The 20,980-nt window shown below is 42.7% G+C and overlaps 3 protein-coding genes across 9 annotated transcripts in view; 2 read left to right on the forward strand and 1 right to left on the reverse strand.

Moving 5' to 3' along the window:
• TSR1 (TSR1 ribosome maturation factor) overlaps positions 1–4,287 on the forward strand; it is an 11,328-nt gene extending 7,041 nt beyond the window's left edge. Inside the window, exons 12-15 of one of the 2 annotated variants that reach the window (XM_004376147.2) lie at positions 1,583–1,699; positions 2,128–2,268; positions 2,371–2,445; positions 2,576–4,287. In XM_004376147.2, the coding sequence (XP_004376204.1) occupies positions 1,583–1,699; positions 2,128–2,268; positions 2,371–2,445; positions 2,576–2,754 (512 nt within the window). In that variant the 3' untranslated portion in view covers positions 2,755–4,287. The remainder of the gene's footprint in view (positions 1–1,582; positions 1,700–2,127; positions 2,269–2,370; positions 2,446–2,575) is intronic. The other variant, XM_023731157.1, reaches the window with a different exon arrangement.
• Positions 3,059–11,228, reverse strand: SRR (serine racemase). 5 transcript variants are annotated; one of them, XM_023731162.1, is made up of 8 exons: positions 11,146–11,228; positions 7,902–8,073; positions 6,318–6,444; positions 6,069–6,172; positions 4,528–4,647; positions 4,316–4,390; positions 3,633–3,842; positions 3,059–3,302 (listed from the first exon to the last, which is right to left on the reverse strand). In XM_023731162.1, the coding sequence occupies exons 2-8, from the start codon at positions 8,067–8,069 to the stop codon at positions 3,087–3,089; spliced, it is 1,020 nt and encodes a 339-aa protein (XP_023586930.1). In that variant the 5' UTR covers positions 8,070–8,073; positions 11,146–11,228; the 3' UTR covers positions 3,059–3,086. The 5 variants fall into 5 exon arrangements, with proteins under 5 accessions (XP_023586930.1, XP_023586926.1, XP_023586927.1 ...); XM_023731158.1 differs by lacking the exon at positions 11,146–11,228 and adding an exon at positions 10,925–11,006; XM_004376148.3 differs by lacking the exon at positions 11,146–11,228 and adding an exon at positions 10,920–11,006 and having other exon boundaries at positions 3,083–3,302.
• The window catches only part of SMG6 (SMG6 nonsense mediated mRNA decay factor), a 239,658-nt gene continuing 229,831 nt past the window's right edge, over positions 11,154–20,980 (forward strand). The window contains exons 1-6 of one of the 2 annotated variants that reach the window (XM_023731155.1): positions 11,154–11,307; positions 13,443–15,201; positions 15,749–15,941; positions 16,413–16,523; positions 20,168–20,274; positions 20,499–20,577. In XM_023731155.1, coding sequence (XP_023586923.1) covers positions 11,220–11,307; positions 13,443–15,201; positions 15,749–15,941; positions 16,413–16,523; positions 20,168–20,274; positions 20,499–20,577 — 2,337 coding nt within the window. In that variant the 5' untranslated portion in view covers positions 11,154–11,219. The remainder of the gene's footprint in view (positions 11,308–13,442; positions 15,202–15,748; positions 15,942–16,412; positions 16,524–20,167; positions 20,275–20,498; positions 20,578–20,980) is intronic. The other variant, XM_004376149.2, reaches the window with a different exon arrangement.

The following is a 20,980-nucleotide window of genomic DNA, read 5'->3' on the forward strand; positions in this document are numbered from 1 at the left end:
TCAGTGCACGGTGCAGGTAGGCAGGAAGGAGGGGGTAGATTGTGATGTGTGGAGCTAAGATGGGTATGGGAAAGAGGAGAGAGAGGAGAGAGGAACAGGAGCCAAAAACATACACACAAACAAAAAAGAGTGCTAAGGGAGCTTGCTATTGGAGTGGAGAGATGAGAGACTGAGAAATGGGTAAAAAGAAAAAGCATGAAAGAAAAAAAATGAATAAATCCAGAAACTGGAAATGAAGAAAGACTAAAGTGGAATAAGAGAGAGAAGAAAACCAAACAAACAAACAAACAAAAAACAACAAAAAAGAAATGCCCCCAGGAATGTCCCTGTGCGTCTGCGCAGAGTAAGGGAGTAGCTTCGAAGCCGTGTGATACTGCCTAGGTAGAAGGGGCTCCCAAGCCGAGAAAAGAAAAAGAAAATGAACAAACAAATCAAAACAGAACAAATCAGAGCAAACAAACAAAAAAGCCCCAGGGTCCCACCAGCGTGGCGGCACCGGCCCGGAAGCAGTTTCAGAGTCGAGTGGTGTTTTGCAGCCATTCAGGAAGAAGCAAAGATGGCAGGAGGCAGGTATTTGAGAGAAGGGAGGGGAAGGTGGTGAGAGGTAAGGAAGAAATCTAAAGAAGTGGAAAAAAGCAACACCAGCAGCCAACAAAGGGCACTCAGGGAGTCAGCCAGTGTGGGTGGGTGGAATCCAAGTGACACTGGGGTGAAGCTGTTGCTTCCTGGCCAAGAGATTGTGGCTGCAGGAAGCAGAGGCGGCTAAATGTGGGTGAAGAAGGGTGGGGGGTGGGAAGGCCTATATCACTGGTTACCGGTTGTTCTGTCTCCTGCTGGGAGCTCTGTGAAGCTGCTTTCTCGTACCGCCTGTTCGCTGATCTCCGATAGGAGTCCAAGATGGTAGATCCGTGCTGTGGTAGCTAATAGGGGACCTCTGCATGTATCTCTCTTTGCTCTCTGTTCTCGGTCAGTTTCTTATTCCATTTGGTGCTTGGCTAAGTTCTTTATCTCTTCATTTGATGCCTAGGATTTCAGGATTGACGTGTGACTCTGTTTGACTTAGTTTTTCTGATGTTTGCTGGGGAGGGACAGCATGGTGCTTCTGATTATAGCGCCATGTTGCCCGGAAGTCTGTTTTTGTAAAGTTTTATTGGAACCTAGTCATGTTGATTTGTTTACAGATTGTCCATGACTGCTTTTCTGCTATACTGACAGAACTGAGTAGTTGGAACAAAGACTATGGCCCGTATATTTACTATCTGGTTCTTTTCAGAAAAAGTTTTTGCCAATTCTTACTCGAGACTAAGAGCTGTTGAGAACTTTCTGAAACCCCAAATATATTCTATATTCCAAGCTCCAAGATTCTGCCTCCAGTTGAAAAATCACTGATAGGATTGGGTTGTTTCTTTCCAGTGTATTGAAGCATAAAAAAATAGTGAGAACTAGTCAGGTAAAGAAACACACACTGCCTTAGATTTAGAAGTTGCAGTGATACAGCTCTTCCAGGTTGAATGACTGACCTCTGATTACTTATGGCTTCTTAAAAAAGTTTTGTTTTTTCTTTTAACCTTTATTATGGCAGCAGATAAGCATAAATTTCAGAGATTCCTGATGGCTGATGTGGCCCTGGTGGCGACGGTGTATGCCCCAATCACTTTTCCTCCTGCATCTGTGCTGCTTTTCAAACAGAACAGCAATGGTGAGTTAAGTTCATAGAGGTGACCAGGCCTGCAGAACCTTAACAGGATTAACATTGTTTTCTCCTGTTTAGATTTGGGAGCCAAATGGTATGGAGAAGCTAATGATGGTTTTCAAAAAATATCTAAGTCTCAGCATCACAGTGGATCTAAGGCAGGGATGACAAGATGGGTTTTATCTTGCTTGAAATTGTTAGCTCGTTGGTAGAGGCTGTGCAGAGTGCTGTATTTCAGATAGGTTCTGGGGACAGGCTCAGCAGGGATATCATTTAGTGGTCTTTGCCATGGATCTAGGAGGATAGGCAGCATAGTGGCATCTCTATTTTAAGATTTCTTCAATCTTGCCATAGGTCTTGAAATGGATTGCAGCAATAAAATGTAGGCTTTTGCTTATAGACTCCTAAACACTTGGTTTGTATTTGTTCCTTAGGAATGCACAGCCTCATTGCTACAGGCCATCTGTTGTCAGTGGATCCAGACAGAATGGTCATCAAGAGGGTTGTTCTGAGTGGTCATCCTTTCAAAATTTTGACTAAGATGGCAGTAGTGCGTTACATGTTCTTCAGTAGAGGTAGGTGTGAAGAAAGAGGATCTGGTTGCCTTTGTGGGATGAAGGTGTGTCTATATCTTGTGAGTAAATATTTCATCTTGATCTTCCGTGTTTCCTTCTAAGAGGATGTGCTGTGGTTTAAACCAGTGGAACTGAGAACAAAGTGGGGCCGCAGGGGACACATCAAGGAGCCTTTAGGTAAGAGAATGTGGGGTTTGGGACCTTGTGTAGATTTTCCCAGTGCTACTAAATTACTGTTGGGTTAAAGGACCACTGTTTTGAAATGTTCTACTTTCAATTTGGTCAGTTTGCTCTGTTTACTTTCTAGGTACCCATGGCCACATGAAATGCAGTTTTGATGGGAAGCTAAAATCTCAGGACACAGTATTGATGAACCTCTATAAACGAGTTTTCCCAAAATGGACTTATGATCCATATGTACCAGAACCAGTACCTTGGGTGAAAAGTGAGATTTCTTCAGCAGTGCCTGAAGTGAACATGGAGTAATGGATTCAAAGGGATTCTGTCTTATTGCTGCCAATTAGCATTCTAGGGACAGGGGCTTACAGGTTGTGATTTGGCAAAGTGTATTTTCTACTTCACCCTACAAGTCTGCTAACCTTTTTTATAGGCGGCTTTTCTTGGCCTTGACAAGGTGTCTAAGTTAAGTATATATGTTTTTCTATTGATACTTAGTCCAAAAAATATTCAGTCTTACTGCAATGTCAACTCTCAGTTGGGATTTTGAAAACTGTTTAAGAGAAGATAGAAATTTGACACTGACCGGGAAACAAAACTTCCAAGTGTCTAGAGACACTGAAACCCATCTTTTGCATAAATTAAACAGCATCAGATTGAGAAGAAGCTGACCTTTCAGCCTGCTTCACCCAAGTTAGGGAGGATAAATCTACATTTCCACCACTGAGCACAACACAAATGTTCTTTACTTCTGGGGAAATGGTTTGAAAATGCTGAGACAGCACAGCAGCCATTCCAACACCAGCTGTAGGTTCAATGAGTAGTTTCATCCTCTCCCACACCAGCTGGGTTGCATACTGTTGGTACAGAAGGGAGTAAGAATTAGTCATATGGGAGAAAGGGAAAGGACCTGGTTGGTTCAGTTATAAAGGCCAGTTGAAGCTATATGCCCAGTCTGAGTTTTCTGGTTGCTCTGTGTGTGTGCCAGTGAAGGGCAGGGCTTTTCTTTTAATCTCAACTCTGCTTATTTTGAGAGGCTTGTCTTAATACATCTAGGGTACCTCCACATGTCATGAAGTCACCTATACAAGTCCCCAGTAGGTCAGTTGCTACTCATAATTGGAGAAGGTTCTTTTTGCCTAAGAAGTTGCTCTATTTTGTTACTTGCTTTCCTATTGGAGCCTCACCTTAATTTCGTCTTCTGTGACAGTGAAGACATCATCCACAAGGTCTCTTATAATAGGCCAGGTGTTTACGCCAATGCTGCACTTGACACCATCGGCTATGGTTTCTGGAGGATAAGGATTGGGGGTCAGTTCCCCTTTCAATTTGGACTGGTGGCAGTCATCTGCATTCAAGGGTTCAGCAGCATATACTTTCACACTAGGTCTCAGAGCCTAGGAAGAGGAATATTAGACACTTTATAACTAGCCTCAGCATTGCCTGCATGCCTAAAATAAAGGAGGCAGTAGGGCTACCACATTGCAGCTCAAGTAAGAGCCTTTCCTTTAATGGATATAATGAAAATATGATCCTAAAACACTTTAGAAATAGTTTAATACTGGCCTTCAGTTGCCTGCATCACATCTGGTTCTGCTGGTAATTTGGGAAAAGAGTAGCCCCTGGCTTGGATAGTAGGTTGGTGAGGCGAGAGTCAAAGAAAGAACTGCAAGAGTACCACTCATTGTAACTGCTTTTGTGCTGTAAAGTTGTCATGGATTAAGAGGATACTGAGGCAGAGAAGTGTCAAGGATGATGGGAAGGAATGGCATTTTGAGGGGAATGCTGAGCAAGTATCCACAATGTACTACAATGTAAAATAAAATCTTCTATGCCTGAAGTGGGAGGCCTCTATTGGCTGTTTTCTCACCTTAACTGTAATTGCTATTCCAGCAACCATTCCTCCTCCCCCTACAGGTACCACCATTGCATCCACCAAGGGAACCTTTAGCAAAAAGAATATAAAATATAAACAGGCCTATTTATATGCAGTTTTATATATACATATAAAATAATCAAATCTATAGCCAAACATCAGATATACCAGTATCTGAACAGGAAGAATTAACTAGGCTATTTTACCTGGTTCAGCACTTCCAGGGCAATTGTCCCTTGCCCAGCTATCACTGCAGGCTCCTGGCTGGGATGTATCATGATGCCTTCTGTTTCTTCCATAATTCTTTTTGTAACATTTTCTCTGGACTGAAAGAAAACATTAATTTAGCTTACTTGATTTGCATTTGATAGAATTCAAAAGTTAAATTCAGTCATTTAACTCTATTGACCATCTACTATTTTTCAGACTTCGTTCAGGTACTGGGGGTATGCCAGTGAACAAAACGTCCCTGTCCTCAAGGGGGTTACATTCTAGTGGTGAGGAGGTTGGAGACTTGGGCTACAAGTAAATATATGGTATGCCAGATAAGTGCTCTTGAGAAAAATGAAAGAATTTATAAAGGGTGGCCAGGAAAGGCCTCTGATAAAATGACATTTTAACAGATTTGGACAAGTCCTGTGGATCTCTACAAGTATATTCTAGGAAGGGGGTAATAGCAAGTGCAAAGGCTACAAAGTAGAAGTGTTTGGCCTTACTGAGGAACTGCTAAGAAGTCAGTGTGGCTGGTGTGGAGTGTGGTGGGGTGGGGAGGTGGGAGGAGAGAGTTGAGTAAGGAGGTGGTAGAGGATGAGGTCAGAAAGACAGGAATGGGCCAGTTCATCTAGGCCTTAGATGATTTTAAGAACTTTGGTTCCACTGTGTATGAGATAGGGTACCACTAAAGGATCTTGAGGTGACAAGTTCTAACTTAATAAGTGGATCACTCTGGTTGCTCTTTTGAAAATACACTAATGGGGCAAGGGTAGAAGCAGGGAGACCAGTTGGGAGGCTACTAAAATAATCTAGGTGAGAAATGCTGAATAAGGGTTGTAATGGTAGAGGTGGTGAGAAGTATGTAGATTATGAGAATATTTCTAATGTAGGACTAACATTTCAATGTTGGATGTGAGAGAGTTATCAAAAATGACTCCAAGATTTTTTGGCTTGAGCAACTAGAAAGATAAAAGTTGCTATTTTCTGAGATGAGGAAGATGAGGAGGAGCAGGAAGATCAGGAGTTTGGTTTTAGACGTAGTAAATTTAAGATGCCTGTTAGACATCCAGATGAGAATGTCGGGTAGCAGTCTGGAGTTAAGGGGAGAGGTCATGGCTGGAGACAAATCTGGGAGCTATTAGAGTATAAACCAAAACCACTGCCGTCAAGACGATTCCAACTCATAGCAACCCTACAGGACAGAGTAGAAGTGCCCTGCAGGGTGTCCAAGGTTGTAAATCTTTATGGAAGCAGACTGCCACACCTCTCCTGTGAAGTGGCTGTGGGTTCCAACAGCCAAACTTTTGGTTAGCAGCCAAGTGCTCTAACCACTGTGCAACCAGGGCGCCTCTATTAGAGTATAGGTGGTATTTTAAGCCAGGAGACTAATGAGGTCATGAGTGAGTGTAGATTAAATACTGAACATGCTAACATTTAGAGATGAAAAGGAAACAGAGACTACTAATAAGGTAGGAAGAGAAGTTCATCAAATGAAAGCAGTTAAGGCGGTACTGATCACTGTTCGCCCCCTTACCTCATCACTGTGTTCACTGTATACTATAGAGGCTCCATAGGCTTTTATTGCCAATTTTTTACAGTTGGGAGCTGTGTGGGGCACCACAATATAAGCAGGAATCCCTGGGAGGGAAAAATATGTTTAGTTACTACAAGTCAAAAGAGCTCAGGACAGAAGCTTCAGTTCAGTTTGACTGTAATCAGGGACTCTGGAGATTTATTTCCCACAGCTGCCTCTCTTCAGCACCCTGAGAAATTAATTACTTACCTTCCAATTTGGCAGCATAGGTGAGGGCCTGGCCATGGTTTCCACTGCTGTGAGTAACAACAGCTTTGGGCTTCCCTTCTGAAGTGGCAGGAATCAAGCCTCTGATTGCATTAAGGGCACCACGAATCTGAAAAAGGGATGGGGAATTCATGAATTTGATGAAAAAGTTTCTTTTCAAAACTAAGGAGTTCTTCTACATTTTCTCTCCCTAACACTGCACATCTATCATCAAATCTTACTGATTCTACCTTCTAAATATCTCGTGTGCATTTTCTTCCACTACCTTGATTCAGGCCCTCATTTCTCAACTTGGGTGTTATCAAGCCTCAACTGATCCTGCCTCAAGGCTCATCCTCATCTAGTATCTCCACTCTATTATTAAAGTGGTCTTTTAAAACTGCAAACTTGATCATCTTCAATGACTGCCCATTTTTATAAGACAAATTACAAATTCCTTGTAAGTTGCATTCTTTCTAAAAGCATCTATTGCCTCTATCACTGTTGTAGCCATGCTAAACTTCTAGTTTCCCTGCTGCCAGGTTAGCTCACACCCATCTGCTGTACCTATAGTTCTTTCCCTACTTCCTGATCTGGCTAAAAGTACTCATCCTGTAAAACCTGGATAAACATCACCTGGTTCAACTTGCTTGCTTTCCAAGGCAGAATAGGGCACTCCATTCTCTGCTCTTTCATTGCACCTTATTTGTATCCTTTTAAGACATTTTTCATCAACCTATTTGTTGATAAACTGTCTTCCGTGCAATTATGAATAAAGGACAAGGCCTACTGTAGATACACGTTGTACAGTTGCTGACATAATAGGTGCTTAATGCATGATGAATGAATGAAGAGTAAACCATGGCAGAAGCAAAGGGCAAAAGAGAACAGAGGGTTTATTTAGTTTAAAAGCTCTCAAGTAATGGGTGTGGGAAAGGTAGATTCTTGACCTAAAGCTACCACTTAGTAGGTACTTAATACCTATCAGGCACAGTGCTAAATGCAGTCTTAAGTCTCTTACCTGAAAGGATTTTCAAGCTCAACTAATGAACAGAAGATTCTGGTAACAAGTCAACACACTGTTCCTTTATGCATAGGAAAGCCACTGACATATTTTGTAGAAAAAGATCTTATTATGAGGGTTTAGCTAGATTTAGATCTTTAAAGCCTCTTTAAAGCCTTAATAAGGTATCAATGAATAGCAAGTTGACACAAGGTGAATGCCTAAACTTGGGTATATGTAAGGGTGATCACACTCCCATTCTGCCTGTAACAGTCTAGGCTGACGTGTATTGTCTCAGTCTAAACGTTAGAAGTTTCCCCCTTTCATTTTCAAACATATGTTAGTTTGGATAAGTTATACAGCCACCCTAATTATAGGAAATTATTAGATTGTATAAAAATGGCTCATCAACACAATGATGCTAGGTAATCAGGACTTGAACAAAGGAAAATTTCTGCAACTATTCAACTATAAAAAGGTATTAATTTACTTCTTCCTACCTCACTGGGTAGTCAGGAGGATCAACAAGTTTATATGTGAAAGGGATTTGAAAAACATGATATACTAGCAAAATGGATTGTTACCTTAAAAGATCCAGTTTTCTGGAAGAGTTCACATTTGAAGAAAAGATTGCGCCCTGTTACTTGATTCAAAATGGAGCTTGTTAGGACTGGGGTGAGGTGGATAAGATCTTGAATGTTGGTATGAGCTTTTTTAACATCAGCAAAGGAGACGCAGTACTCAGCACACATGGTTCTGAAACCGAGGAATAAGGAAGGGGTCAAATCAAAGTCTGAGAAATATGTTTATTGAAAGATTTTGAAAATGCATAACACAGAAGAACAGATCTGAGGTTTCTGGTATTAATGCGGGAATTGCCTCCATTACTGGGGGCTCCATAATTGCTGTGTAGAAGGGAATTTGTCTTGAACCTCAGTATCTTAGTAAGCATAATATAAGTTTTTCTGGCAAAGTGTTATAGGAGGTAAATGGTGGTGATTATGGAAGGCTAAGATTCACCCAATGCCCCCCATACCATCTCCTGGCACTGCCACTGGTCTCCACCTTGTTTTTCATCGTTGTAAAGCTGCTTGAATAATTAGGTTCAAAATCTGCCATAAATTTTTATTTTAAAAAATTATTTAACAAAGAAAATCAACCACAATTCTACCATTTTAATAAATTAACTGTGTTCATTTTCCATGTTTCCTTCTGTTTTTTCAATATACATACATAATATGATGGTGAAAATCAAATCCGTTTGCTCCTATCATTTAAATAAACATTTGGCTCAGTTTCTTCATAGTTTTCATATTTTTCAATAACTGCATTATGCTTTCATTTTTTTCATTCTTTTATCATAGCACTTAAAAATGACATTTCTCTTTAGTTTGCCTTATTATAAAACCAGTACATGTTCAATAGAAAAACCAATTTAATTTGGAATATAGAGATGCAAAAAACATGAAAACAACCACTAAACCTCCTTACCCAAAGACAATTGTATCTAAGCTCCAGTGCTCATCTCTTCACGCTTTCATATAGATGCAGATAATCTCTTTTTTTGACAGGTTTGATAACTTGCTTTTTTTTGGTCAATATTATTCTGAGTCTTATCAATAGATATATTTATGCAACTTTTAAAGTGGCTTAATAGTTTTTTTTTTTTTTTAACAAAAATACCGTAATTTTACATAATACTCTATTGTTGAACATTTAGATTTCCTTTTTTTCTATAAGAAATAATGATGTAATGAACAGCCTTGTTACAAAATCTTTGTGCTTCTCCGTACGTCCTTGGGATAGAGGCCATCAAATGGCATTTTGCATCAAAAGGCATGCACTCTTTTAAGACATTTGATACCTACTGCCAAACATCTCCAGAAGGGTTGTAGATTATATCGATTTATACTCCCTATAGTCTTTATAAAAGGAGCCTGGTAGTGCAGTGGGTAAGAGCTTACCTGGTAACCGAAAGATCGGTGGTTCAAGCCCACCAGCCATTCTATAGGAGAAAGATGTGGCAGTCTGTTTCTGTAAAGATTACAGCCTTGTAAACTGGATGGGGCAGTTCTGCTCTGGCCTGTAGGGTCACTATGAGTTAGAATCAACTCCACGGCAATGGATTTTTGTTTGCTTTACAATAGTTTATAAGGAGCCCTGGTGGCACAATGGTTAAGCACTCAGCTGCTAACGGAAAGGTCAGGGGTACAAACCTACTAGCAGCTCCACAGGAGAAAAGAAAGGGTGATCTGCTCCCGTAAAGATTACAGCCTAGAAAACCCTATGGGGTAGTTCTACTCTGTCATACAGGGTTGGGTCGCTGTGAGTCAGAACCAACTAGATGGCACACAACAACAGCAGCAGTTTATAAGGAATGCTTTTTCCCTCACCCTTGCTGTATCATTTTTATCTGTCAATTTAATGAAATATGTCTAGTAGCTTTAATTTATATTTCTTTCATTACTCGTGATTCAACATTTTATCTGAATATTTATTGGCCACTTGTTCTTTTGTCAAATTTTAACACCACTTACTGACTGAACCATCTTTTTCCTCTTAAATGCCTCATTCATCAAAAATTGAATTTCTGTTAATGCTTGGGCCTTTTATAGACTTTGTATTTTGTTCCGTTAATCAAACTGTCAATTCCTTTTCCAGTTATACATTGTGTTAAGAAGTTCTTCCCAGATTATTCTTTCTAAAATTGATTGGCTTTTCTCCAATTATTCCAAATGAACTTTAGAATTCCTTTAAAAAGGAGCAACAGGTGGAGGGAGGCAGCCTTTGGAGAGGGAGTTTCACCACAGTTCTGAACAGGAGCTCATGAACAAAAAACGTTAAGTACTGGTATTCTGGCCCAGCTAAATTTTAAAGATGGGGGTGGGGTGGTGGATGGAGACCTGAGGTGCAGGGAAGTAGTTTTTTTCAAGAATCCATGCTAATCCAGAAATCCCCGAACAGAACTATAATATCTCCTGATTTACCTCCGCACAACCCCTTCCGTCAGCAAGAGCCAACTGTACTGTATTATTTTTTGTCGAATTTATTCCTGAAGAATAAGCGCTTCAATTTATTATCAGGTATTGGATTTGATGAAGAGTGAAGGTTCTATATACTTTTATAATGTTTTAGTTCTTACAGTAGGGATTGCTCACATATTATGTGGGTAATCCAAAAAACAATAAAGCAAATTTGGATAATGGAGGTAGGAGGAATTCACTTTCTAAGTCAGGAGTCTTGGAGACATCGTTTGCCATAAAGAAAAAGATCTGGATACTCCCTGGACAATTTACTAAGCTTCTCTGGGATTCAGTTTCCTCATCTTTCAAATGGGGATAATAATAGCTACTCTTAAATATCTTTAACGTCTCCAAAGTAAAAGCCTGAGGCACTAGTCCTGGCCTGTGGCGGGAGATCCTGGCCTAGGATGACAGGAGAAGACCAGATTGCGGGGTGTCTCCGTCAACCCGAGCCCTAGACCCGCACCAGTGTCCTCGATGGCCACGACAGCAGCCACAGCAACAGCAGTCACCGACGTGAACGCCCCGCTCCGCCCTGCCCCACCCCGCCTGCCTCGACTAGGCCTCGCCTCGCCTCACCTCACCTCACCAGCGCCGCGCCTCCAACTCTACCCTCAGCTCACCTTCCCCGGCTACACCTCTGCGCAAGCGCAGCGCCCGCTTTGCGCGCCCAGGCTCGGGCTCCAGCACTTCCCCGCTCCAGGGGCCGAAAGTGCCTTCAAAGCTTTTCCTCCCAGTGCGGCCACCGTCTTTTGGGGGAGGGAGGGGGCGGGGAGAAGAGTGGGAGGTGGGTGAGCGCGCGCACCTCCCGTCCGTCGTGGTTTCCTGGCTGCGCGCGGCGGTGGCGGAGTAGCTGCAGCTGTAGCAGCAGCCGCGAAGATGGCGGAGGGGTTGGAGCGTGTCCGGATCTCCGCGTCGGAGCTGCGAGGGATCCTGGCCACTCTGGCTCCGCAGGCTGGGAGCAGAGGTGAGTCGCGCCGCCCAGCTCCTGGGCCGGGCCTGCCCGCCCCGCCTCTCTCTCCTCCTCTGCCTCCTCCCCGCTCAGTCCGCGGCTCTCCGGAGCCCCCGCCCCTTCCCCCAACAGTGGGGGCGGGGGCCTTGGGGGCTCTTCTCACCGCCGTACTAGCCTGAGGGCTAGTGTGGGGTCGGGCTCACCAGCTTTGGCCTTCCGTAGTGAGAGCTCAGCCCGAATTCCTGCCACCACCCCCTTTCTCGCGCGAAGGTGACTGTTCCCTTTTGCCCCAGCCCTCTCACACCAGCCCGTGGATTCCCAGCGGACAAGGGATGCCAACCGGGGTGGGCGCTGGGGTCTGATGGAGGCCCCAGAGTGTATAGTTCTTAGAGAAATCATCATCAGGCCTGCCCCCCGTCATATCTTTAGCGTCGGAGTGGAGGAACTGGGAGAGTCGAGGAGAGGTTTAACATCCTGAAACTTCCCCTGCTGAACTTTTTTCCCCAACGCAGGCTTCTGAAGGCTGCGCCACCGGAGGGACCCAGAACCTCAGAGAGCTGACTCTGGCTTGGCCTGGTCTTGTGTGGGAACAGTTTTTATCAGAGAGAATGCTCTATATGCAAGTTAAAGTCTCCAGCCACACCAGGAAAGCTCCAAGAAGATTCTAGTGTCTCACCTCTCCTTTGTTTAGGGAGTGAAATTGTGTAGAATTGTAGCTCTGATAGGTGTCTTCTCTGGGCAGGTGGCTAAAACTCTGTGAAATTGGTTTTGTTGGTCAACTGAATTTGGATTATTCAGGCATTCCCCCACCCCTCACTAAAGTTACAAAGGCTGCTGAGGAGGTGTTCTTCTGGGGTTTAACTCAGTGGTTAAATTGCTTTACCTTTATTCATACTTGTTGAAGCAGTCTTTTAAATTCCTAAAGGTACTGAAGCAGTATTTTAAACTTCAAGATTTTGTTTGTTTTCTGTTACACCCACCCTACTGGATCATACATCCCTCTTACGGACATGTTTGCATTTGTGTTTATAGAACCAGACTAGGATTTTATATAGCATTCCATTTTGAGTACTCTATAATATTACTAATTCCTTTCACTTTCCCACTGAAATGTTTAGCGAGTACTTGTAGTGGCTTTCCCTCTTAATAAAGGTAAGAGATACTTACAAAAAATAGATACTTGTTTATTGGTTGTTCAGTAAGTTGTTGGAACCTAGAGAGTGGCTTCTTAAGTCCTGTACTCTTATTCTTGAGTGTCCTAGTCTTTGGTGTTTTGAAAGCATGTCCCAGCCCTATCTTCAGCTTCTGCAGAAAGCTCCCTTATGGAACCTTTTCCTTTTCATATTCCATCATCATAGTAGCAGTTAGTCTCAGTATTCTAATGATGATAGCCTGAGCGCTATTTCCATGGAATGACTCTGCTGGCTGCTGTTAGAAAGTTGGGGAACATGAGTGGAGTTGAAGAATGTGAAAGGAACTGTTTCCTGTGTGTTTCAACAAGAGGTATGTGATTGGGTAATTGGTATCCTAAAGACGAGGATTGTTCTGGCCAAAGATGAGGATTGTTCTGGCCAAATTCAGACTGGAAGTTACAATTTTTTTCTCTACAGGTGTCCAGGACTATGGATTGCTATGCATACCCTTCTTTTTCTTTTCTTCTTCCTTTTTTTTTTTTTTTTGTTTCTGCTGTGTTAAAAGGACTTAGCCACTCTGGAGAAATGTTTGAGGCAGGAAAAGAAAAGATTGAGATGGATCCTAGGGCTCAGTAGACAGAACAGTCTAATGCTGAAGCTACTAGAGATCATTTATTTTGACAATGATGAGGTAGTTTAGGGCTACGGGGATCTGACCATGACCTAGATAACTCAAGAGAGTATGATTTTGTTTGTTTGTTTTTTGTTTCTCTAACCCAAGCGTGTAACCGAACATGATTAAGTTCTTTGCCTTGCCAGCTGCTGAACAAATATTGTAAACCCAGAATTTCTGCTTCTGTGTAAATTTCCCTTTATGACCATCAATATGAGCTTTTGGATATGTGTGTAATTCTTGTTTGGCTTTTTTGTCACATAGCCAGAGTAACAGTTTTTTTCCCTTCCCTCCTCCTTTATTCTTTTCTTCTACGCTTCCAACCCCTCTCCCCAACATCACAGAAAACATGAAGGAATTAAAAGAACCCAGGCAGCGTAAAGATAACAGGCGCCCAGATCTGGAAATCTATAAGCCTGGTCTTTCTCGACTAAGGAACAAACCTAAAATCAAGGAACCCTCTGGGATTGAGGAATTCAAGGATGAAATGGTCAATGATGGAGATTCTTCTGCTGTCAGAAATGGTACACAGAATATTAAAGATGTCTGCAAGGAACTGGACAACCAACAGCAAAATGGTCCTGTAGAACCAGAAAATATTCGGGGGCAGGAGTCCTTTTCTAGAACTGCTGGACAAGAGGAACGAAGTCTCAGAATTATCAAAAGAACAAAGAAACCTGACCTGCAGATCTATCAGCCTGGACGGCGTTTGCAGACTGTTAGCAAAGAATTGGCTAGCCGCGTAGATGAGGAAGAAATCCTCAACCAGGTAGAACAACTGAGAGTAGAGGAAGATGAGTGTAGGAGAAATGTTGTGAAAGAGGAGGTTATGAATAAACCAGACAAAGATGAGGTGGAAAAGAGCCAGCATGGTGACAGAGTCAGGGCTGCCAAGGGAGAAAAAGGAAAGCGGATTGAAAAGGGGGAGGGGATGAAGAAAATGAATGATGATGTGGCACAGGGAAAGCCAGGTTCTGCAAAGCGCTACTCCCGCTCAGACAAGCGAAGGAATCGCTACCGCACTTGCAGCACCAGCTCAGCTGGTAGCAATAACAGTGCTGAGGGAGCTGGCCTGACAGACAATGGCTGTCGACGCCGGCGACAAGATCGGACCAAAGAGAGGCCACGACTAAAGAAGCAGGTATCTATGTCCTCAACTGACTCCTTGGATGAGGACAGACTTGATGAGTCTGATGGATTAGGGCCCAGGAGGAGCTCAGAAAGGAAGAAACATTTAGAAAGAAGCTGGTCCAGCCGTGGGGAAGGTGAGCAGAAAAGCAATGGTAAAGAGAATCGAGGCACTCTTCGTGTCACCTTTGATGCAGAAACCATGAACAAAGATTCCCCCATGGTAAGGTCATCCAGGGAGGATGTGGATAGGATAAAGCCTGACAGGAGTTTGAGCAGTGGGGGCAAAGCCTCTGAGAAGCAGGAGTCCAAAAACCTCAAACAAGAACTTCGGGGTCGAGGTCGTGGCATTCTCATCTTGCCTGCCCATACCACCCTATCTGTCAATTCAGCAGGTTCTCCAGAGTCCACACCTTTGCAGCCTCGGCTTTTATTCGGAACTGGTAGTAAGGGATCTCGGAGCTGGGGCCGTGGAGGTACCACCCGCCGATTGTGGGACCCAAACAATCCTGATCAGAAGCCGGCTCTAAAGAGCCAGACACCCCAGCTACATTTCTTGGACACCGATGATGAAGTCAGCCCTACATCTTGGGGTGACTCCCGCCAGGCCCAAGCATCTTACTATAAGTTTCAAAATTCTGACAACCCCTATTACTACCCTCGGACACCAGGCCCTGCCTCCCAGTACCCCTACACAGGCTATAGCCCTCTACAGTACCCAGTGGGCCCTACGAATGGTGTATATGCAGGGCCTTACTACCCAGGCTACCCAACTCCATCAGGACAGTATGTTTGTAGCCCTCTCCCTGCCAGCACCATGAGTCCCGAGGAGATGGAGCAGCACATGAGGAACATTCAGCAACAGGAGCTACATAGACTTCTTCGAGTGGCTGACAACCAGGAACTGCAGCTCAGCAACCTGCTCTCCAGGGACCGCATCAGTCCTGAGGGGCTGGAGAAGATGGCTCAGCTCAGGTATGGTGTGTTCCATCCTGGCTAGAGGGAGAGGGGCGTAAGGAGTTGGATAGCTCCTATGGCTGAGGATGGTAGAAGCCTTTTGAGTGAGCCACTGGGTGTTTCTCCCTTTCATAGTGATTTTTCTAAGGGAGGGGCTGTTGGAAAAAGAACAGAACAGAGGTTTTGTTTTTAGTCTTGGAAGTGACTATGCTTCCAACTTTTTCTTTTCCCCTCAAAAAAGTTAAGGGAACATGGAATCTTGAAATGGAAAAGGAAAGACCTTCCAGAATGCCAAGAAATGAACAAAATATAACTTGTGGTAAAGATCTTATTTCAGCTGTTAAATTTAGGTGAAGGCATATGGGGAAAAACTACTTTTCCAAGACATAACTGTCTTTAGAGTGACATTTTACTGTGCAGAATGGAAACTAGAATAAGAACTGTACCTGGTGGCATTCTGGGTTTCTTGCCAAGGAAGGTGGTTAATTTGCAGGAAGCTTGAATCTTGGGTCTAGCCTTTCCTGTGGTGTATTTGGAGCAAGAAGTTGCATGTGTTTTATTCCAGAGCTGAACTCCTGCAGCTATATGAGCGCTGTGTTTTATTAGATATTGAGTTCTCTGATAATCAGAATGTGGATCAGATTCTGTGGAAGAATGCTTTCTATCAGGTGATTGAGAAGTTCAGGCAGCTTCTCAAGGATCCAAATGTTGACAACCCTGAACAGATTCGGAACAGACTTTTGGAGCTCTTGGATGAGGTAAACTGTCATTTTTTTGTCTTCACGATAAAGGCTTCAGCATCCTGTAGTTGTGATGGGTTTTTACCACATGAAATAGTATTGTTTAGAAGAGAACATTGACAAAAACTGTATACTACTTCCTTGAGTTTAGGCCTACCGTACCCAACCCTTATTGCTTCCTTGGGACCATAACTTATTGACATTTGAAACTAGTTCTGAGCTAGGAAGCTTTCTGAATGGCTTGGCCTCGGGGGGGGGGGGGGGGAGTGAGTGTGTGTGTGTGTGTTCACATCTTTAAAACCATGGAAAGGTTTATGCTGTGAATTTGTCTTGGGCTCAGTTGTGATGCTTAATACTGTATTTGCCTTCCTATACATAGGATGGTTGAGCATTAGCAGAACTGTGAAAGGTTCACTTGCCTCAGTTTCTGGTGGGTAGATTGGGTCAGAACAGGTTGATTTAGCCATTTCTTATTTTTTCTCTTTATAGGGTAGTGACTTCTTTGATAGTTTGCTTCAGAAGCTGCAGGTTACTTACAAGTTCAAACTGGAGGACTACATGGACGGTCTTGCCATTCGCAGCAAGCCATTACACAAAACAGTAAGCCAGCTCCTTTATGTATCTTAAATGTATTCATCTATTTAATAAATATTTGTCTAGTGCCAGTTATGTGCCAGGCACTGTGTTAGGTGTTGAGGGTGTAAGAATAAAAGATAAAGTTTAGTAGGGGAACAGACAGATTAAACCAACAATCATAATGTAATGTCATAAGTACCTTGGTAGTATTACCATTACCATGAAGAGGCATAAAGGGAAGTGGATCTGACTTTGCCTCATGGGGTCAATGATTGCTTCTTAAAGACTCGCAAGCTGAGTCTTAAAAGATGAATAGGAGTTTTAAAGGTAGGAGGTCGTAGGAGGTAAAGCTAGAGAAGTAGACAAGGGACTAGATCATAAACTTTTTTTTTTTAATTGTGGTAAAATGTGTAACAAAACATTTGCCAACTCAATACTTTTTTCATGTACAGTTCAGTAACATTATGTTCGTCATGTTGTACAACCACCATTAACAGAAACTCAGTGCCCCGTAAGCAATGACTCCTTTCCCCTTCCTGTCACTCCTAGTAACCAACTTTGGTCTCTATACATTTTCATGTTCTAAATATTTCTTATAAGTGGGATCATATAAATTTGTCTTTTTGTGGCTGACTTATTTCACTCAGTGTAATATTTTTAAGGTTCATCCATGTTGTAGCATAGAGCATAAACGCTTGTATGCCATGCTGAAGAGTTTGGACTTTATTCTGAAAGCAGTGGGGAGCCATTGCTTGATTTTCAGCAAATGGATAATGTAATTATATTTGTTCTTGGAACCAATCACTGGCAAATGAGTGAGTTTGAATTGGAGTAGGACAAGAGTGGAAGTCGGGGAGTCAAGTTGTAGGCCTGAACTGAGGTAGTGGAGGTGGAGAAGAGGAGACATATTGGAATGGTATAAAGGAAATAGAATTCGATTGCTGGCCGATTTGGTGTAAGGGATGAGACTGAAGGCATGAGGAGTCTAGATCATCTCCCACTTTGCGGCCTGTAGGAATGGCTGGGAAGGAAAAGTTAGTTCTGTTTTGGATATACATAGGTGGAGGTATATAGAGAAACTTTAAAATGAACAAATGAGCATTTTGGTCCGTCTGGAGCTCAGGAGAAAGAGATGGGCTAGTGATATAGATTCAGGAGTCATCAGTGTGTAGCAGAAGTTGGGATTTGGGGAGGACTGGCCAGAGAGGGGAGATTGAATTTCAAGCTGGGGAAGGAGGAGATTGGAATTGTCTAATACTACTGAGTTGTCAGATTTAGATTACTAAAAAGCATGTACTGGATTAGATGATTTCATCAAGAGTTAGTTGGAGAGGATGGAAGCCAGATCATCATGAATGGAGGTGAGGCAGTAGAGATAATGAGAGAGTAACAGACCATTCTTTTTTTTTTTTTTTTAATTAAACTTTTTTACTTTGAGATTATGGTAGACTCACATGCAGTTGTGAGAAATAATACAGATAGATCCCATGTACCCTTTACCTGCTTTCCCCCAGTGGCAACATCTTGCAAAACTATGAAGTATTTATCACAACCAGGATATTGACATTGATGAGTCAGGATGTGCAGAACATATCCTTCACCTCAAGGATCCCTCATGTTGTCCTCGTATAACCACACCCACTTCCCTCCCACCGCCCCCTCCTTAATCCCTGGCAGCCACTAATCTGTTCTCCATTTCTATAATCAGTTATTTCAAGAATGCTATATAAGTGGAATCAGGCAGTATGTAACCTTTTTTTTTTTTGAACAGTTTATTGTAGTTGGTGAAAGTTTACAGAGCAAATTAGTTTCCCATTCAAAAACTTCTACACATTTTGTGACATTAATTCCAATCCCCTCAGCGTGGCAGCACTCTACCCACTTCCTCCCTGGGTTCCCCATTTCCCATTCACCCATCTTTCCTGCCCCTTTTTCCTATAGGCCATTTTTTAAAGAATCTTGGCAGTGAAGGCAAGGAGGGAAGAGAGTAGCTGAAAGAGAACGTAAGATCAAGAGAAGTTTTTATTTTTTATTTTTTTTAGGATGGGAGAGACTTGAGCATATTATATGTTGAAACGAAAGAGCCAGGGAAAGGGAGAAGTTAAAGGTTCATTAGAGAGAGGAACGTAATTTATGGATCAGAGGCTTTCCCTTGCCTTTCTGCTCCTTCTGATAAATTGCTATGCACAAGCTCTGTTATTCATAAGTATTTATTGAGCCCCCTCCTACATGCCAGGTACCGTTCTAGGCATAGGCAATTCAGTGAGGAACAAGAAAGCCATGAGCCCAGCTCACTTGGAGTTTAGAGTTTGATTTGGGGTGAGTGCAGATGTTGGGTGAATAATTGCAGGTGCAGTGACTTCTGCAAAGGCTGCGTTGGGGGTATATTATAAAGGGGCTAACCTGGTTTAGGGTGGCGCCCTGGTGGTGCAGTGGTTAAGAGCTTGGCTGCTAACCAGTAGGTCGGCGGTTCAAATCTACCAACCACTCCTTGGAAACACTTTGAGGCGGTTCTGCTCTATCCTGTAGGGTCAATGTGAGTTGGAACTGATTAAGCGGCACCTAAGAACAACTAATCTAGTTTAGAGGATTATGGAAGACTGAGGGACATGTTAATTTCTTACGCATGAGGTTGAGTGGAATTACAATAAAACCTGCGAAAGTCGGAACCTGTGTAAGGCAGAAACCTGTCAGAGAAGGAAAACTCAAACTATTTTCCACTAAAACGAGTGATAGAAGAGTGGTAAGACTGCACCCTGTCAAAGGCGGAAAACTTGCGAGACCCAGAAATACAAGGCAGTCCCATCAAGTTCTGGCTCTCAAACAGGTTTCACTGTATATATTGTGAAGTGGTATTCCTTAGAGAGTTGTTTTTTAAGGTGGACACATGTCTTGGAATTGTTAAGGGTCTGCTTTGTTTTCTGACTGAATGACAGAAATTAACCCCATCAGTGATAAAACATGCATATACTACTACACAGTCCCTGGCATGATGTAGGCATTTGGTAGGGGGTAACTATTATTGTTATTAGGCAGAGGGAACATAATGCAGTAACATAATGAAGTGCTAACAGTTTGGGAAGAAAAAGACTAATGACGGTAGGAAAAGAACAGAGTAAACAGTTATCTTTATATTTGCATATCATTGTACAGTTTGTTTAGTATTTTTACATTTGATCCTCCCAGTTACCCTATGGTACAGGTTTTTTACCTTCTGATAAAGAAACTGAGTCTCAAAGACTTCCTTGAGATCACACAACTATTAGAGATTCAGGTCTCCTAACTCCTACTTTCAGCATGTTTTTCCCCTTGACGTGGGACTCAAACTTAGAATGACCCCCTCTCTCTTCTGCCGCTCTTGTTTTCTCAGTAAATTTGTGTATCACATTGTTTGCTGTTCTTTGGTAATCAGGGTTAGGCTGAAAACTTCAGTGTCTTATTTTTTTTTATTGTGAAAATATACATAACAAAACCTACTCCATCTCAACGTTTCTACATGTACAAGTCAGTGACGTAGATTACATACAGCAGTCCTTGCTGTCCCTTTCCAAATCATTCCACCCCAGTGCCTTGTTAATGCTGCTCTGTTATTTTGACCTCATCCCCGTTCTTTCGGGTTAAAGTTAGAGTTTCTTGGGTACTCTGCTAACTGATTATTTTTCTTGAAGGTAAAATATGCCTTGATCAGTGCTCAGCGATGTATGATTTGTCAAGGAGATATTGCTAGGTATCGGGAGCAAGCCAATGACACAGCAAACTATGGGAAAGCACGCAGGTACTTTCATCTCTCATTACTTCCCTTCTCCGTGTGGCGTTAAGCTAAGTTCTATTAAGAGCAGTGCCAGATGAGCTGCTTCCCATATGGGTGTCCCTATTGGTCCCTGTAGTCATGCTCTACCACTGTAGGGCTATACCTGGTTTAAGTATTAAGGGCTATTGGGATGAATTGGGAAAGCATTGATACGGAGCTAGCATTTTCTTACTGTTTTTCTGTTTTAGTTGGTACCTGAAGGCCCAGCACATTGCTCCCAAAAATGGGCGCCCGTATAACCAGTTGGCTCTGCTGGCAGTGTATACGGTAAGAAATCCCGTGGAGAGGGGAAGTGTTTTGCAGGCAGTATCTTAAAAATATGGATTTTGTTAGCATCAGCTCTTAGAGCTTGATTGCATCTGATCAGGGTAGCCCAAAGAATAGCCTCTTCTGCCTCCCATCCTCAAACTCCTTTTGTTAACTATTACTTTCAGAGATAAGTTGTCAGGGATCCATCCCTTAACTTGAACCTGTACTTCATCTAGCTGCTTACCACTGTGCTTAAGTTCCTAAGGGGATGTTCATGCTCTGACCAAACACTACTCTGTTTCTGACCAAGGCTTCTGCCCTGAATTTTATCTTCCTTCTCTTCTCTGTCCTGTTGAACTAGGCTACTCAATCTAGAACGGAAATAAGTCTGCCTTTCAGGGCTTCAGACTGGTTCAAACCC

This window comes from Trichechus manatus, unplaced genomic scaffold (assembly GCF_000243295.1).
Source record: "Trichechus manatus latirostris isolate Lorelei unplaced genomic scaffold, TriManLat1.0 scaffold00040, whole genome shotgun sequence".
Taxonomy (NCBI): domain Eukaryota; kingdom Metazoa; phylum Chordata; class Mammalia; order Sirenia; family Trichechidae; genus Trichechus; species Trichechus manatus.

What these genes read in the sequence shown, in the direction of transcription:
- SRR (XM_023731162.1), bottom strand. Translation starts at nt 8,069, where the DNA reads ATGTGTGCTGAGTACTGCGTCTCCTTTGCTGATGTTAAAAAAGCTCAT. An exon ending in AGAAAACTGGATCTTTTAAG is followed by an intron (nt 6,445 to 7,901) that starts GTAACAATCCAT and finishes TCCCTTTTTCAG; the next exon opens with ATTCGTGGTGCCCTTAATGC. An exon ending in ACAGTGAACACAGTGATGAG is followed by an intron (nt 4,648 to 6,068) that starts GTAAGGGGGCGA and finishes GTTTTCTTTCAG; the next exon opens with TCCAGAGAAAATGTTACAAA.